Genomic DNA, 17,252 nt, shown 5'->3' on the forward strand with positions numbered 1-17,252 from the left:
CGAACAGGGCCAGAGCCAACGCGTTACCTGCCGGGCTGACGTGCTTGAAAGAGGCCGCGGCCGGAATGCCCAAAGCGTCTTTGAGTTCTTTCACCAGCTGCCAGGCATTCAAAGCATCACACAAGTTTATAAATCCAGGGGCTCCATTTAGAACTACATATAAAAAAATATACAAGCATGACCAAGTAGGACCAACAAGGTCAGATATATGTACATTTCTTAAAACCGCACATGTCGCCCTGGCCGGTTGGCTCAGCGGTAGAGCGTCGGCCTAGCGTGCGGAGGACCCGGGTTCGATTCCCGGCCAGGGCACACAGGAGAAGCGCCCATTTGCTTCTCCACCCCTCCGCCGCGCTTTCCCTCTCTGTCTCTCTCTTCCCCTCCCGCAGCCAAGGCTCCATTGGAGCAAAGATGGCCGGGGCGCTGGGGATGGCTCTGTGGCCTCTGCCCCAGGCGCTAGAGTGGCTCTGGTCGCAACATGGTGACGCCCAGGATGGGCAGAGCACCCACCCCCTGGTGGGCAGAGCGTCGCCCCTGGTGAACATGCCGGGTGGATCCCGGTCGGGCGCATGCGGGAGTCTGTCTGTCTCTCCCTGTTTCCAGCTTCAGAAAAATGAAAAAAAAAAAAAAATGAAAAAAAAACAAAAAAACACCGCACATGTCTTAAGTGAAGAGCCAAACAGATCGACACAAACAAATAGGAGACCTTGACGAGAGAAGTGAAAACACACGCACTCCACTGGAGGCCCGCATCCAGCAACCCAGAAGTAAACCAGGAGCAGTCCAGGAAGGGGGAAAGAAGGACAAGACTCACGACAGGCAGGGTTCCATTTCAATAGAGAACGAAGACTAATCAATCATGACAATACAGAGACAGTATCAACTTCACGTTATGAACGTTGTTGACTGAAGAAAGAATATTACAAACTAAAGTGCTGAGAGCTGTGAGGATAGGAGGGAAAATGTGATGAATTTCTCTCCTTTGACACCAGTCCCAGTTCTGCCTAAATTTGAAATGCAGTTAAGAAGACTAAGATTCAGAGCTCTGCGTTGCCCATTTTCTTAACAATGACAGGATTTCTTAGAAGTTAACACTTATTTGTAAGTTCAGCACATAGAAAAAAAATAGCGGGCTATTAATTAAAAATAAACACACACAACTGCATTTCCTTTGTGTTACCTTAGGCACTAGATACTTTAAAATGTAAAACTTTGCCAAATACTTATTGCGTACCTACTGTGATGTTAGGCACTGTCCTAGGTACTTGGGGTATCATCCATAAATAAAATAGCTACCCCCTCAAAAATATATCAGTCTTTATGGAGCTTATGAAAAAGGAATAGGAGAAACAAAATAGGCAATAAACAGTAAGCAATAATAGCAAATGCTAGGTATTCATACGAAAGAGTTGAAAACATACACACAAAAACCTATACTTGAATGTTTTTAGCAGCTTAAATTCATAACTGTCAAAAATTATCCTTTTATTTTTTATGTCCCTCAGGAGGTGAATGGAGAAACCAACTATGGCACAGCCGTATACAATAGAATATTATTCAGTGATAAGAAATGAGCTCTCAAGCCACCAAGAGACATGGAGAAACATTAAAATAAATGCATGCAGCTAAGTAAAAAAAGCCAGTGTGAAAAGGAACAGAGTATATGATTCCAATGTTACAACTTTCTGGAAACAGCAAAACTATGGAGACAGTAAAAACATCAGTGGTTGCAGGGGTTAGGAATAGAACGCAGGGAGTTTTCAGGTGGTAAAACTATTTCAGGTGATATTATTGAGGTGTCTAATGACAGTATGCATTTGCCCAAACCTACAGAACATAGAACAGAGTAAAGCCTAATGTATACTAGGGACCTTAGTTCATAATGATGAGCCCTAGCCAGAACACAGTGGGTGGAGCGCTGTTCTACAGCACCGAGGATGCCAGTTCGATCCCGGGGCAGGTACTGCCGGATGGATCTGAGGGTGCCGGCTCGACCCCAAGACTGCCAGTTCAAGCCCCAGTCAGGGCACATATGAGAAGCAATCAATGGCATAAACAGAACAAATTGATTCTTCTCTCTACCTCTTTCTCAAAAGTAAAATAAAATAATAATAATGAATACTGGTTCATCAAGAGTAAGAAATGCAAGTTAATAGGGAAAAGTGGGGAGGGGATGTCCGTGGTCTACCTTCTGATATTTTCCCACAAATCTAAAACTGCTCTAAAGAATAGTACTTCACAACAGAAATAGTTCTCTCAACCAAGTACAAATACAAAAGCTTTTGAAAATGAAAAATTGGGGGCTTGGCCAGGTGGTGGCATGTTGTGGACCGTTAATGGCAAAAAGCCATTATAGATTTGAGGCTTAGCAAAAGGCTAAGTTCTCCCCCCCTCCATCTCCATATTTGGCTTTGATGCTGAGTATTTGCACCCACTCCACTTGCTTCCTTGGGTTGCAGGAAGCAATATACATGCCCTTCCTCTGACTCTGTTTTCAGATGTTTGTAAAATTCACTAATGTATACTGTTTTTGCCTTGGGAGAGTTCCTGTCTTAGCCTTTGATGTGCAACTTTGTATCAGGGTCCTTGATTTGCATAGGTCCATATAATAAAGCGAACTGGGGCTGTGAGGCACTCAGATGCTGCCAGGCAGTTTGAAGAGTCCTCCCGGTCCCATCGGTTTTGTTCTGACAAAGTGTGTTTCCTTAATTCCGCACCGTTATTTGGAAGCTGCGCTGGTCCGCGGCAGTGGCACAGCGGGTAGTGTGTCAACCTGGGATGCTGAGGACCCAGGTTCAAAACTCTGAGTTCACAAGGTTGAGCGCGGGCTCACAGCTTCTGACTGGGCTCACAGACATGACCCCATGGTCGCAGGCTTGAGCAAGGCGTCACTGGCCAGCTGGAGCCCCCTCGCCCCCCAGTCAAGACACATGAAAAGCAATCAATGAACAACTAAGAATGCTGCAACTATGAGTTGATGCTTCTCATCTCTCTCCCTTCCTAAAAAAACAAAATTGGTATCTGGAAGTACATAAATTATTTTTTTGCCACAGAATCTAAAAGGGGAGTATATCACTATAAGGAGAAAATATCTGAGGTACATTAGTAGATAAATCTGTTCTAAGAAATTCTAGAAGTAAAAATTCATGCAAAATGTCAAGTTTCTAATTATCCATTTAATAAATACTTCAGAAATATGATAATCAATATTCTAAGCACTAGGGATACAGCAATGAACAAACAAGAAGCAATGAATAAAGACAGACAAGGTTTCCGTTCTTAGGAGATGACAGCCTCAAGGGAGAAGACTAAATATAAATATATGCAGCAAAATGGAGTGATGTTATAGAAGTGTGACTGACAGCTACTATGGTCTGGGTGGTCCGGAAAGCTTCTATGAGGTGGTGACATTTAAGGTGAGATCTGAATGCAAGTTAATAGGGTACTATGAAGACCAGAGAGAAGAATTCTGGGTGAAAGGAGTGACTAGTGCAAAGGTCCTGGGGTTGAAGAAACTCAGCCTAAAAGAAGGTGCTATCAGTCTGCAAGGAGAAGCTGGGGAGAAGTGAATGAGAGGAGGGTTGTGGAGTAATTAGAGCAAGATTAAGAGGTTTCTAGGAAAAAGCCAATGAATGTTTTTAGTAGGTCTAACATCTGATTTAGGTTTTTAAAAGATGGCTCTGTTGTGAAGAATAAAAAGGACAAAGAGAATGGAGAGGTCAGTCTGGGAGACTTTTGGGGTAATGACGGGAGCTGGGGCAGTGTTAGAAAATTTATTTGAAGTAAAGTACTAACAGAAGTAGTTTATTCACTAAAGGTGAACAGTAAACAAGAGAGTATTTCAAATTCTCCTCAAACCTCCTACACTGCTCCCCACTCCTCCCCCTCGGGTGGTGACGGAGCAAAGAGAAGTGGCCTGGCGTGCCTGCGTCCTCCCACCACCACAGACCCACACGGACCCACACGGACCCACCGAGTGCCTGCGCCTGTCCCCCGCCCCCCCCAGGCTATGGAGCTGTCCTCACTCTCAGCTGACAGCCACCCTCCCTCCAAAGCCTGGGGCTTCGAGGGGGCCACTCACACCCACAACTTTCTCCTCTGTCACCTGTACCCCCTTTTCCCTTCTACCACAGAGCAGGACAAGCCCACTTAAGAACAAAACTAGCCTGACCAGGAGGTGGTGCAGTGGATAGAGCATCTGACTGGGACGCAAAGGACCCAGGTTCGAAACCCTGAGATTGCCGGCTTGAGTGCGGGCTCATCCAGTTTGAGCAGGCTTACCAGCTTGAGCCCAAGGTTGCTGGCTTGAGCAAGGGGTCACTGGGTCTGCTGTAGCCCTCCCCACCTCCCGGTCAAGCCACATGTGAGAAAGCAATCAATGAACAACTAAGGTGCCACAACAAAGAATTGATGCTTCTCATCTCTTTCCCTTCCTGTCTGTCTGTCCCTAGCTGTCACTCTGTCTCTTTCACCAAAAAGAAAAAGAACAAAACAGAATGAGAAATGGGAAACCCTCCTGTGACTCTACAATCCTATGGAAGTCCTCACTAATTTCTCTGTTCAAAGAATTCCCTGCATCGCTGTTAACCTCACATTCCCGTTTTGGCCCAGGTCAGCCAGGCTTCCAGATCCACCATGCTAAGGAAATTGCTTCTCACAGAACTGCCAAACCAAACGGTCACCTTTCTGTTCTCAGCAGCAGCCCAACTGCTTCAAACGTTACAGCTTTTCTCTGCTGGTTCCTCCACTGCTACCCCAAGGCTTGGCCTTGAGCCTCGTCTACAAAATCCAGGCCATCCACCCTGTCCTAAGTTTTCAAAATTATCTGTAAGACAAACACATCCCAACTCAACCTCTCTCCAGAAGCCTAGACGATCTTCAATATTTTTTGCTTACCAGTCCAACTGATATCTCAAACTTCAGGCAGCTTTAAGAGGTATAATAAAATTGACTTTATTTTCTAAACGCGAACCGCATCGGATACAACACAGAGAAGGACACCCCCCACCCCGACACAGCAACCGTGCCACAGAACCTTCGGCCTTTACCTGTGATGGGCAGCTTGGGCTTCAGCGTGTACAGCTGGGCTGGACTCTGATGAGGGTTCATCCCGTACCTCAAGGGCATCTGCGATATCCCTTTGCTATACTGCTTCCTGAAGTAATCTGAAATAGCTTCATCGTACTGTGCGGTGTGAGTGAAAGCCTACCGGAAGTGGACGTTTTGTGAGACGCCAGCAGCATTTCCCAGAGTGGGAACAAAATTGTTTTCTCTTAGCAACAGCCAACTACACACACACCCCCATTCCACACACTCCTGAGCAGGAAAGACACCAAACAATAAGAAAAGGCACAGTGAATTATTCCCCTTCCAATTCTCTTTTAATCTTTTTAAGGGAATATACTTCTCTAATACTTGGTCTCATTTATAACCAAAGCATAGCAGCTCCAAGCAGAGCCTTGGGAAATGATACAATCAAGTGAGAAGTGAGTACTCTTTTGTTTCACAAACACTGCACTAAATATAAGTGACCCCCACCTTCAAGGCCAACTGGCGCCTCGTCTCCAAGGAGGTGTCCCTACCACCGGAGCTGTGCATCTCTGTGGACACGGCCGTGTAGTCCTCCGGGTCGCACACCACTGTCACTCGGGCGTGGTTCTTGGCTGCTGCTCTGAGCAGGGTTACTCCCCCTTTGAAAAACAAAAGACAAGCAGTTTCCTATCGGTGTAACCTCTTTCAAATACAGTCATTGTACACATACCTCTACTTTAATTCTTGACTTAAACACTAAGGGAAAAAAACCACCCAGAGGAATCCCTCCACAAAGAAACAGCTGAGAAAATAGAGATGAATTACCATCAACCCGGCACACAATCTGGGAGCCGTCACCATTTCCTACTCCCTCAACAGTGAAATTTCAAAATAAAATCTGATTTAAATTTTAAATAACCCTCTCCTCTCGTCAGTCTTCAAAAAATGGTTTTTCCAACTTACCAATATCAATTTGCTCAACAGCCTCTTCAACAGTTACATCTGGAGAAGCCACTGTCTTCAGAAAGGGATACAGGTTACAAACAACAACTCTAAAAGAAGAAGGTACTTGTCATTAAAACCTCCACGTACGTGGTTTATCGCTTTGTAGAAAAAAAAAGTCAATTGCTATTAATAGGTGTCCCAAACCCATCAAGATCTAAAACGTAAAGCCTGACAGTTTAGCATTGTAAAAAGTTAGGTGGAAAGTCAAGCCCTCCCCCATGCTGCCAGCACAGGGAGACCAAAGGGGCTCCGGTGGGCCGGCGCTCCCATGCACACTGCTGCCGCCTGGGCACACCGCTGCCGCCGGGGTCCCATGCACCATGCACGCTGCCGCCGCCTAGGCACACCGCTGCCGGCGGGGTACACCGGGGCCCCCATGCACGCTGCCGCCGCCTGGGCACACCGCTGCCGCCGGGATAAGCCGGTGCCCCATGCATGCTGCCGCCGCCTGGGCACACCGCTGCCGGCGGGGTACACCGGGGCCCCCATGCACGCTGCCGCCGCCTGGGCACACCGCTGCCGCCGGGATAAGCCGGTGCCCCATGCATGCTGCTGCCGCCTGGGCACACCGCTGCCGCCGGGATAAGCCGGTGCCCCATGCATGCTGCTGCCGCTGGGGTAGGCCGGCGCCCCATGCACGCTGCTGCCGCTGGGGTAGGCCGGCGCCCCATGCACGCTGCTGCCGCTGGGGTAGGCCGGTGCCCCGTGCACGCTGCCGCCGCCTAGGCACACCGCTGCCGGCGGGGTACACCGGGGCCCCCATGCACGCTGCCGCCGCCTGGGCACACCGCTGCCGCCGGGATAAGCCGGTGCCCCATGCATGCTGCCGCCGCCTGGGCACACCGCTGCCCGCTGTTCCATCAAGCCATCAACAACTTCACGAAATTTAACATAAATTTGTGTAACATAGCCTTAACACAAGGCTATAGAGAATATCCTCATATTGAAAAGGAACCAATTTTTTTTTTTAATGTGGCAGAGTTGTAGAGACAGACCCCAGGACAAGTGGAAAAACGGCCTGTCTGGATTTCCTCTGCTTTGTCTGTGGCACCGTCTGTCCCCACACCAGCACCAAACAGCAAAGGATGGGAAAGATTCAGGTGCACGTAACCATTCAATTCTAGATTCTATTTCCAGTGAATTATGTACGAGGGTGAAAATGATGGGATATTCTAAGGGTAAAATATTGGCTTGTTTTGTTTTCAGAGAGCTCATATACAATAAAGACAAAAGGTGAAAGGATTAAAAAGTACAAGTTGGTCGTCACAAAATAGTCATGGTGATGCAAAAGGGAACATCGTCAATAATATTCTAGTAACTACATACAGTGTCAGATGGGTATGAGATTCATTGGAATGAACACTTAGTAAGATATATAATGTCTAATCACTGGGTGCACACCGGAAACATTAATAGAATAGTGTATTACTGTTTTTTTCACTCCACAAGATGCACTCCCCCCCCCCCTCTCAAAAGTCGAGGAGAAAATGCCTGTGCATCTTATGGAGCAAAAAATACAGTATTTTATTAAATATTTTAACACGCCATTTGGTTCAGAATTTTTTTTTTCTTATTTTCCTACTTAAAACCCTAGGTGTGTCTATGGTCAGGAGCGAAAAATATGGTAAATTTAAGTTAAAAAAAGGAAAAAAGTAGGCGGCCAGAAAAATAATTTAAGATACAGAACTAATCTAAAATTAACAAGTGAAGTAAAGCTTCACTCCTAGAACTGCAATGTGAGAAGCTCTGTGGACTGGTCCCCAGAGAAACAAGCTCAACTGGAAAAAATAATGAAGAAAAAGAGAAGGGAACACTTCCTAATGCCTATGACTTTAATGTCAAAACCAGGCACAAGAAAAGACTGTCTCGTACCTCTTACAAATACACAAAAATCCTCAAGAAAATACTAGCCAACTGAATCCGGTAAAATATAAAAAGAGGCAGACACCACAGCCAAGGTTGAAAACTGATTTCTCCTAAGATCAGGGATAAGACAAGGATGTCTACTCTTGCCAATTCTATTTAACATTGTACTGGACAATCTCACCAGATCAAAAGCAGACAAAAGGAAAAAACAAAACAAAACATTAAGAATGCAAAGGAAGAAATGATGCTATTTCTATTAGCAAGTGACATGATCTCACAACAGAATATCCTAAGGAATCCACAAAAAACAACACTCATGAGTTCAGCAAGGTTATAGAATATATACTTTACTGAACATGTACATACTAGCAATGAACATTTTGAAAGTGAAATTAAGAAAACAGTTCTACTTATACTAGTATCAAAACCAAAAAAAATGAAGACGATATTTAACAAAAGTACTTGTCCATCAAGAAGTAAAAAATTGTTGAAAATCTAAAATGAAAAGACATCCACGTTTATGGACTGAAAACTTAATATTGCCAAGATGACAGGACCATCCAGATCAGTCACAGATTCAACACAAGCCTTGTGAAAATTTCAACCTCTCCCCTTTTTTGCAGAAACGGGCAAGCTGACCCCAAAACTCATATAAATGCAAGGGACCTTGGCTAGCCAAAGCAATCTTAAGAAAAAAAAAAATAGTGGGAGGACTCACTTCTTAATTCCAAAATTTACCACAAAGCTGCAGTAATGGTGTCGTGCTGGCAGACAACAAACATAGACCAGGTGTGCCAAGGCCACCCAATGGGAAAGGAATAGTCTTTTTAAAGAGTGATGCTGGAACAACTAGGTCACCACATACGAAAGAATCAAGCTGCACCCGTATTTCATACACCAACACATAAAATGTCACAAAGAAATCAAAGATGCAAGCATTAACAGCTAAAACAAAAAAAAAACAGATAAATTAGAATCATCAAATTTAAAATTTTAATGATGATCAAAGGACACCATAAAATGAAAACAGCTCATGGAATGAGATAACATGAACTCTTATAACTTAATAATAAAAAGAAAAATAATTCAAATAAAAAATGGGCAAAGGATCTAAACAGACATTTCTCCAAAGATACACAAATGGCCAATAAGCATGTGAAGAGACGCTCAACATCACTAGGAAATGCAAATCAAAATCACCGGGAGACACATCACAGCTGCTAGGTTGTCTACATCAAAATAATACATAACACATGTTGGTGAGGATGAGGAAAAATTAGGGCCCTTGTACAATGCTGTAGGGTATGTTAATGATAGAGCACTTTGGAAAACCGTGTGGCAGTTAAACATAGTTACCACCTGACCAAGAAATTCTCCTTGTAGGCATCTACCCAAAAGAAATGAAAGTATCAGTCCACAAAAATACTTGTACATGAATACTCATAGTTGCATTACTCTTAACATCCAAAAAGCAGAAGTAATCCAAATGTCTATCAACTAATGAACCGGCAAATCAAGTTCGTCCATACAACAGATTATTTTGTAGCAAAAACAAACAAATGAATTACTGATAGTGCTGCTTTCCAATAGTTGACCAGTGATGTTTTTAAGGAAAGAGCTTGGTCAAAAGGAGAAAAATGTAAAAAGTTAATATAAACTAAGTCACTTTAAATTTGAGTTGGAGCTGCCATTCCATAAGAACTTCCCTTCGTGTCTTACTCCTCAAACACTGGACTATTAAAACAGGAAAACTAATATTTGAACTGGCAACATTATGTCCCAAAGAACTGTTTGCAAACAAAACAAGAAAGCAGGTATAACTACTGGACTGATTACTTCCAGACTAAAAAATTAAAAACATTGTTTAGAGGCCCTGGCCAAGTAGCTCATGTGGTTAGAGTGTAGTCCTGACATGCTGAGGCTGTGGGTTCAGTTCCCCATCAGGGCACATACAAGAATCAATCAGTGATGGCATGAATAAGTGGAACAACAAATCAATGCTTCTCTTTCTGTCAGTCTTTCTCCCTTCCTCTCTCTCTAAAAATCCAATCAATCAATCAATCAATACATTGTTTAGAATTAGTGTTACTATGTCAGCTAATTTGCACCAATAGAAATATCTTCTTTTTTCTGATGTACTGGTTCCCCTCTCCCTTCTTTCTTGTAAATGCTGTTTGCCTTTGTCTCCTAATCAAAACACTTTAGGTTTTTGCCTGAATCAATGCTTTCTGAATAGCTATTTTTTTGGTCACAAATAAATGCTGTTGCCTCTCAAAACAAACAAAACACAAAAAACTGAAGTATTGATGTTATAGCATGGATATATCTTGAAAACATGCTTAAGAAGTTAGTCACAGAGGACCACATATTGTATTTCCCACTGATACAACATGCTCAGTACAGATAAATCCATATAAATAGAATCATACTGGTGGGGTGTTGGGAGAAATGAAGAATGTATGTTAATGGATATTTTTTAAGGTGATAAATACATTCTAATATGAACCATGGTGATGGTTATACAACTCTGAATATACGACAAACTACTGAGTTGTCTATTTTATTTATTTATTTATTTATTTATTTATTTATTTATTTATTTTATTGTGTGTGTGTGTGTGTGTGTGTGTGTGTGTGTGTGGCAGAGACAGAGTCAGAGAGAGGGACAGATAGGGACAAACAGACAGGAAGGGAGGAAGACAAGAAACATCAATTCTTAGTTGTTCATTGATTGATTTCTCATATGTGCCTTGACCGGGGGGCTACCGCAGACCAAGTGACCCCTTCCTTGAGCCAGCGACCTTGGTTGGGCTCAAGCTGGTGACCTCAGGGTCTCGAACATGGGTCCTCCACATCCCAGTCCGACGCTCTATCCACTACGCCACCACCCGGTCAGGCTTGAGTTGTCTATTTTAAATTGGGAGATCACATGGCATGTGAATTGTATCCAAATAAAGCTGTTCCACACATGAAAAAAAAAAGTGAATAATTTTATGCAAATAACTAAGTTGCTTATACATTTGAAAATTTAGATCATCACTTCTTAAAAAATAGCCTGACCAGGTGGTGGCGCAGTGGATAGAGCGTCGGACTGTGGAGGACCCAGGTTCGAGACTCCGAGGTCGCCAACTTGAGCGCGGGCTCATCTGGTTTGAACAAAAGCTCACCAGCTTGGACCCAAGGTCGCTGGCTCGAGCAAGGAATTACTCTGTCTGCTGAAGGCCCATGGTCAAGGCACATATGAGAAAGTAATCAATGAACAACTAAGGTCTTGCAACGAAAAACTGATGATTGATGCTTCTCATCTCTCTCCGTTCCTATTTATCTGTCCCTGTCTATCCCTCTCTCTGTCCCTGTAAAAAAATAAAAGAAAAAAATAAAAGAAAAGATTGTTTTTTGTTTGTGTGTTTTGGTAATATATATTTGGCAAAACCAAAATGCTAACACATGTACATCAGAGAAGGTATTCAATAAATGTTTACAGTCAAAATCATTAAACTAAGACTAATGGTAATCTTTTTTTTTTAAATCTTATATTGGTTTCAGGTGTATAGCTTAGTGATTAGACAATCATATACTTTATATAGTGTACCCCTTGATAAAAAAAAAGGGGGCACCAGGTTTGGCATACTCTTCATCTTTGTTCCTGTATTAAAAATTCAACTTAGAATTTTTACCTTATAAGAGTGAAATCCAGTCTGGCCATGTCAGCATTATCTTCTGGGATATTACGAGCCAAGATTCCTAATTTAACAAAGTTAAAATATGAGTTCAAAAACAAGTCAGAATAAGGAACTTCTTTCCAATATAACCTCATCAATCAAGTTGAAGTTTCTAACATAGCCTAATTTTAATTCCAAACACAGTTTAAAATAACAGTAACAGGTATATTTTAAAATATTTTTTATCAGCTCCTGATTCCACTTTCCTTAATCACCAAAGTATAAAAGGAATTTTCATATAACTGTTGCCAGCTCCCCTAAGTAAATGGCTTGTCTAATGCTTAGCCATACAGCCTTTTATTCTGCCAATTTCTCTGTAACTAGTAAGTTAGCGATCTACTTATTTCTCACCATTTTTGACTGGGATGCCATTTGCTGTCTCAGATGAATGAACAAAGTAGAGTACTTTGAAAAAGAATACTTTTGTAAATCAGTTATATGGTCATACTTTATGCTAAGCCTAAGTCATGATAAAATCTTTCCACACATAAAATCTAAATATTTTCATTAACTCCAGCAGGAACTATCACTCTACAGGTCAGTACTAACAGCAAGTAGAGAAAAAGAAATCTGAATTATTCACACATAAAGCAAACTGGATTTTAAACAAGTTCTAATGTACTATGAACTTTTGTAGCCAATGTGACAAAAATCAATATAACCTCCGATTTTTTTTTTTGAGCTTATGACCTGCCTTTTGCCTTGTTTATTCTGCAAAGTAATCAAATAAAATATTCCTAAAAACCACTGATTATTTTATTTTTCCGAAGGGAGAAACAGGAGGAGGCAAACAACTATAGCATGTGCCGGACTGGGATCCACAGGGCATGCCCACCGGGGGGCAATGCTCTGCCCATCTGGGGTATTGCTCTGCTGCAACTGGAGCCATTCTACGCCTGAGGCAGAGGCTATGGAGCCATCCTCAGTGCCTGGGCCAACTTTGCTCCAGTGGAAGAGAAAGATAAAGCAGATGGGCACTTCTACTGTGTGCCCTGGCAGGGAATCAAACCCGGGACTTCCACACACTGGACCAACACTCTATCACTGAGCCAACCGGCCAGGGCCAACCACTGATTATTTTAAATTGAAGGTACCAACTACCTACCAGCATGGACTGCAGGATGCAAGGTTTTCACACGTCCCCCTAACATTTCAGGAAACCCCGTCAGCTCAGAGACATCTCTGAAAATAGATAACCAGAACATTGCTAATCTTTCCACTTAATTGTCATTTTACATTTTATACTATTTCAAAGCATCCTCTAGCATTAAGTTTACTGTTGTCATTTTCAGAGCAACAAAGGACGACAGAAATGTGAAATCTGCACCAAATAAAAGGAAAACCCTCCCAGTTTCTGTAGGATGATGTGGCAGCATGTGAGCATGCGCAGATGATGACGTAACACCATGTATACAGCGGAGCAGCCCACGGCCATGCCAGTCGAGATGTGGACAGTACAGAGGAAAGTTCAGTGTGTGCTGTGGCTCGCTAAATTCGAATCTGTAACCAAAGTGCAACTTGAATATCGGCGCGTTTATAACGAAGCGCCACCACATAGGAATCACATTACTCGGTGGGATAAGCAGTTGAAGGAAACCGGCAGTTTGGTGGAGAAACCCCGTTCCGGTAGGCCATCAGTCAGTGACGAGTCTGTAGAGGCTACACGGGATAGCTACCTAAGGAGCCCTAAAAAATCTGTGCGTGAGCCCACATTGAACTGCACTGAATAGGTATGAAACTGGGAGAGTTTTCCTTTTATTTGGTGCAGACTTCACATTTCTATTGTCTTTTGTTGCTTTCCTGTGACCAGTCAAAAGTGCACCATGACTTTACAGGCACACTGTAGTTACCAGAGATGCTAAGGGAACAGAGGTAGCTTTGAATCTTGAAGAGGTTAAGTTTCCTAAAGAACAGGTCAAAAGAGACCATGTGAATCATAAACCAGACTTTGTTTTGTGAAACAAATAGCTGACCTAAATTAATTTAAGGAACGGGTTGGGGGAGGGGGTTTCTAAAATGAGGATACCAGGGGTGCTAACCTCTGGCTCCCCTCCATACTTACTTAACTCTGCAAACGCGCAGTAGTTATAAAACCTCTCTGAGCCTCACTTTCCTCTTCTGTAACGTGGGTGGGTAAGCAAGTACCGACCTCACAGCCCTGTGGGCGGGAGAAGCAGGCACCTTTCCAATGGGACTTCACTGCAAAGCTAAGCGTGCCTTACCTGACTGCCAGACCAGCATCCCTAAGCGCCTTTGCAGTCCCTCCAGAAGCGACCAGATTCAAACCAACCGAAGTTAGGCTTCTGGCAAATTCCACAAGGCCGGTTTTGTCAGAGACACTAAACAAGGCTGAAAAAGAAGACATTTTCCCTCCTCAGTTGCCGCACGTGACAGTATGATCGGGGGGATGCGTTTTGGGGGAACACAGTCACGCATCTCAAGCCACCAGAACCCCCGCCCACATCACCCAGGCCCAGAGCCCGGGTCTTATCATACCCCGGGCAGCCGCACCTCCGCGGGCCGGGCCCGCAGGCCTGCAGGGCGGCGGGGACCCCGGGGCCCGCGGGCGGCCGCCACTGCCCGGCTGAGGGCGCTGTGGGGCCCGGGCGCCGAGGGCCGAGGACGCGCGAGGAGCTCACCGAGCTGGCCGGGGGCCATGGCTGCAGACGGCGGGGTGCCGAGCGACCCCGGACGACGGAGCAGACGCCACGTGCACGGGAGCGTGGCGGCCCACACGGTCGCGATCCGGAAGCGAGGAGGTCCCGCCGCCACCTGATGGATCACATGACCCTGCCCGCCCCACCCCCGGCCCGCCCTGCTGCTTTGGCCCTGAAATTGGAGCCTCCAGGCTGAAAGGGAAGGCGGGGTGCGGCTCCTGCTGATTCTCCTGCGCCCAGACCTTAAGCTTGAAGGATGCCCGCACCTGTCTCGCGCTGAGGGCCTGACTTGACCCGGCCCCCAGAATGTGGCTGTCCCCGGGCCTCAGGAGCAAACGCCTGTAGCCCAGGGCACCCTCCCCCAGAGGCTGAACTGTACATTAAAAGTATCAAAAGCCTTGATACCAAACCCAGGAGAAACCCAAGGAAAAGCTCATAAAGCGTCAAAGGTGGACAGCATCTTGGCAATCACCTCCTATGCTCCTGGTTTCAGGAAACCTAAAAATAAATAAATAAATAAATAAATAAATAAATAAATAAATAAATAAATAAAAGGAAGATCTGAAGATTAAAGATTAAGGGGTTGACTTCACAGTTCACATAGTAGAGGCAAAACGAAGTGAAATGGGCATTCCACGTTTTAAAATAGCTTGACGTCTGTGTCTCCTTGCAAATCAATAAATATTATTTGATTCAAACCTTAGAGGAACGATATTGATTTAAAGGAGAGAGCAGAATACCTTTCTTAACTAATTAAAAACACGAAAAGGAAAACTGAACATACTCGTTTCTTTGTGAAAATAACACCTTTGCCACAAAATAAATATACATATATTGCAGTCTGCAGAAATATTTTAAAATATTCCTTATTAGAATGATATTACAAAATAATGCTACTTCCTTATCTTTTGTTTTTCTGTGGCTCACAGCTGCAGAAAGGAGTCTTTTTCTCTTTACTGTGGAGAGAAAAAAAAAAGTTTTATCATAAGTAACCTTGATTTGATTATAAATTCCTACCTGGGCAGGAATGCTCCAGGCATGTAAAAGGTTTATCTTCGCCTTAAGCAAGCCCCGTAAGCAATGGGCCCTAATGCAAGTGCATCGTTCTGTGCATCTAGGTTAACCCACCTTTGCAATACCGAGCATAAATACTCCTTGAAGAGGGTATTAACCCTCAAGAGAGCAATAATCTTAACTATCCTTTAATCCAATCTCTGCCTTGCTTTCTCCAGACTTCCTTCGGTGTCTTCCTTAATTTCAAGTGCATGAAAGAAGCAGCAAAACTGAGTTCTCGGGAGCATTTGAGATCTTGTTCCCATGCATATTTCATCAGTTTGGCTCAAATAAATTCATAATAATTACCTAAAGGTTTGGCTGTTCCTTGCATCGACAGGTTTTTATAGAAAATAGGAAGCAGAAAAAGGAGTAAATAATGCTGAGACTTATTTATTTATTTTTTAATTTTTTTTTAAATTTTATTTATTCATTTTAGAGAGGAGGGGGGGGAGAGACAGAGAGAGAGAGAGAGAGAGAGAGGAGAGAGAGACAGGGGGGAGGAGCTGGAAGCATCAACTCCCATATGTGCCTTGACCAGGCAAGCCCAGGGTTCTGAACCGGCGACCTCAGCATTTCCAGGTCGACACTTTATCCACTGCGCCACCACAGGTCAGGCGAGATTTATTAATAAGAGAAAAATAAATAGTACCTCCTAGACACTCGGCATTTGTTCTGCATATAAAATTCAAATATTCAATTTAGTAAATATTTATTGAGCCCTTTCTGCCTAAATGGCAGAAATACAGTGTTTGAAAAATAGAGATGAATGTCAGTTAATCACTGTCCTTAAGGAGCTCATGATGAAATGAAAGCATAGAAACATAAGTACAACTAGAAAATATTAATAAAATGAGAAAACATGGGATTAAATTGATTTCTTGTAGAAGCCCTTTGGAACACTACCATATGTATGAAAAAGAATGAAATTTGGTTCCAGACCAAGGCACAACTCTATTCACTTAAATATGTTTACAGAGGTTCATTCTAACTAATCCCTATATACTGTTACAGTTCAGACTTGATAACTACCTCATATGTTAACAGGAAGAGTAAATGGATTTTTTTTTAATTATTTATTTATTTTTTGTATTTTTCCGAAGCTGGAAACGGGGAGGCAGTCAGACAGACTCACACATTCGCCCGACCAGGATCCACCCGACATACCCACCAGGGGGCGATGCTCTGCCCATCTTGGGGCGTCGCTCTGCCGCAATCAGAGCCATTCTAGCACCTGAGGCAGAGGCCACAGAGCCATCCTCACCACCCGGGCCAACTTTGCTCCAGTGGAGCCTTGGCTGCAGGAGGGGAAGAGAGAGACAGAGAGGAAGGAGAGGGGGAGGGGTGGAGAAGCAGATAGGCGCTTCTCCTGTGTGCCCTGGCTGGGAATCAAACCCGGTACTCCTGCATGCCAGCGATGCTCTACCACTGAGCCAACCAGCCAGGGCTGTAAATGGATTTTTTGCTAGCTTTGCGATCCTGGCAAAATCACCCTATCTTTGGGAACCTTAGTTGCCTTGTCTGTAATATGGGAATAATATTTGTTTTGTAAACTTAATCAGATTATTAAAAAAGAATTACCAAAACTACAAACTGCAAAGTGACTGACTAAGGAGGGTAATGAACAAGTGTAATTTTATTTTTGGTTCATTACCTTGATGTAGTTGATTAAGTGTGTATCTATCTGGGCTTTAGAGTATGTCCATCTTAAAGATGCTAGTCACAAACAAGATAGAGTATTAGAAATAAAAGACGTCCCCACAAAAACATGAACTCACCTTGTAAGGATCTATGCCTAACATTATTGTTTTCCTTTTTTTTTTTTTTTTTTTTTACAGACAGAGAGGCAGAGAGAGGGATAAGATAGATAGGAATGGAAAGAGATGAGAAGCATCAATCATCAGTTTTTCGTTGCGAC

At 43.6% G+C, this 17,252-nt stretch overlaps 2 protein-coding genes and 1 non-coding gene across 4 annotated transcripts in view; 1 reads left to right on the top strand and 2 right to left on the bottom strand.

Moving 5' to 3' along the window:
- Positions 1-14,395, bottom strand: part of ATIC (5-aminoimidazole-4-carboxamide ribonucleotide formyltransferase/IMP cyclohydrolase) — a 31,592-nt gene extending 17,197 nt beyond the window's left edge. For both annotated transcript variants that reach the window (XM_066280365.1, XM_066280364.1), the window contains exons 1-8: positions 14,264-14,395; positions 13,847-13,973; positions 12,730-12,806; positions 11,580-11,646; positions 5,995-6,083; positions 5,539-5,690; positions 5,049-5,205; positions 28-153 (exon numbers count right to left, since the gene is read on the bottom strand). In XM_066280365.1, coding sequence (XP_066136462.1) covers positions 28-153; positions 5,049-5,205; positions 5,539-5,690; positions 5,995-6,083; positions 11,580-11,646; positions 12,730-12,806; positions 13,847-13,973; positions 14,264-14,282 — 814 coding nt within the window. In that variant the 5' untranslated portion in view covers positions 14,283-14,395. The remainder of the gene's footprint in view (positions 1-27; positions 154-5,048; positions 5,206-5,538; positions 5,691-5,994; positions 6,084-11,579; positions 11,647-12,729; positions 12,807-13,846; positions 13,974-14,263) is intronic.
- Positions 1-17,252, top strand: part of FN1 (fibronectin 1) — a 351,744-nt gene that overhangs the window by 94,281 nt on the left and 240,211 nt on the right. The window lies entirely within an intron of this gene.
- On the bottom strand, positions 7,005-7,140 carry LOC136307258 (small nucleolar RNA SNORA55). The gene has a single exon (XR_010725916.1). It is a non-coding gene; the product is annotated as a small nucleolar RNA SNORA55 (small nucleolar RNA).

Source organism: Saccopteryx bilineata, chromosome 5 (genome assembly GCF_036850765.1).
Source record: "Saccopteryx bilineata isolate mSacBil1 chromosome 5, mSacBil1_pri_phased_curated, whole genome shotgun sequence".
NCBI lineage: Eukaryota > Metazoa > Chordata > Mammalia > Chiroptera > Emballonuridae > Saccopteryx > Saccopteryx bilineata.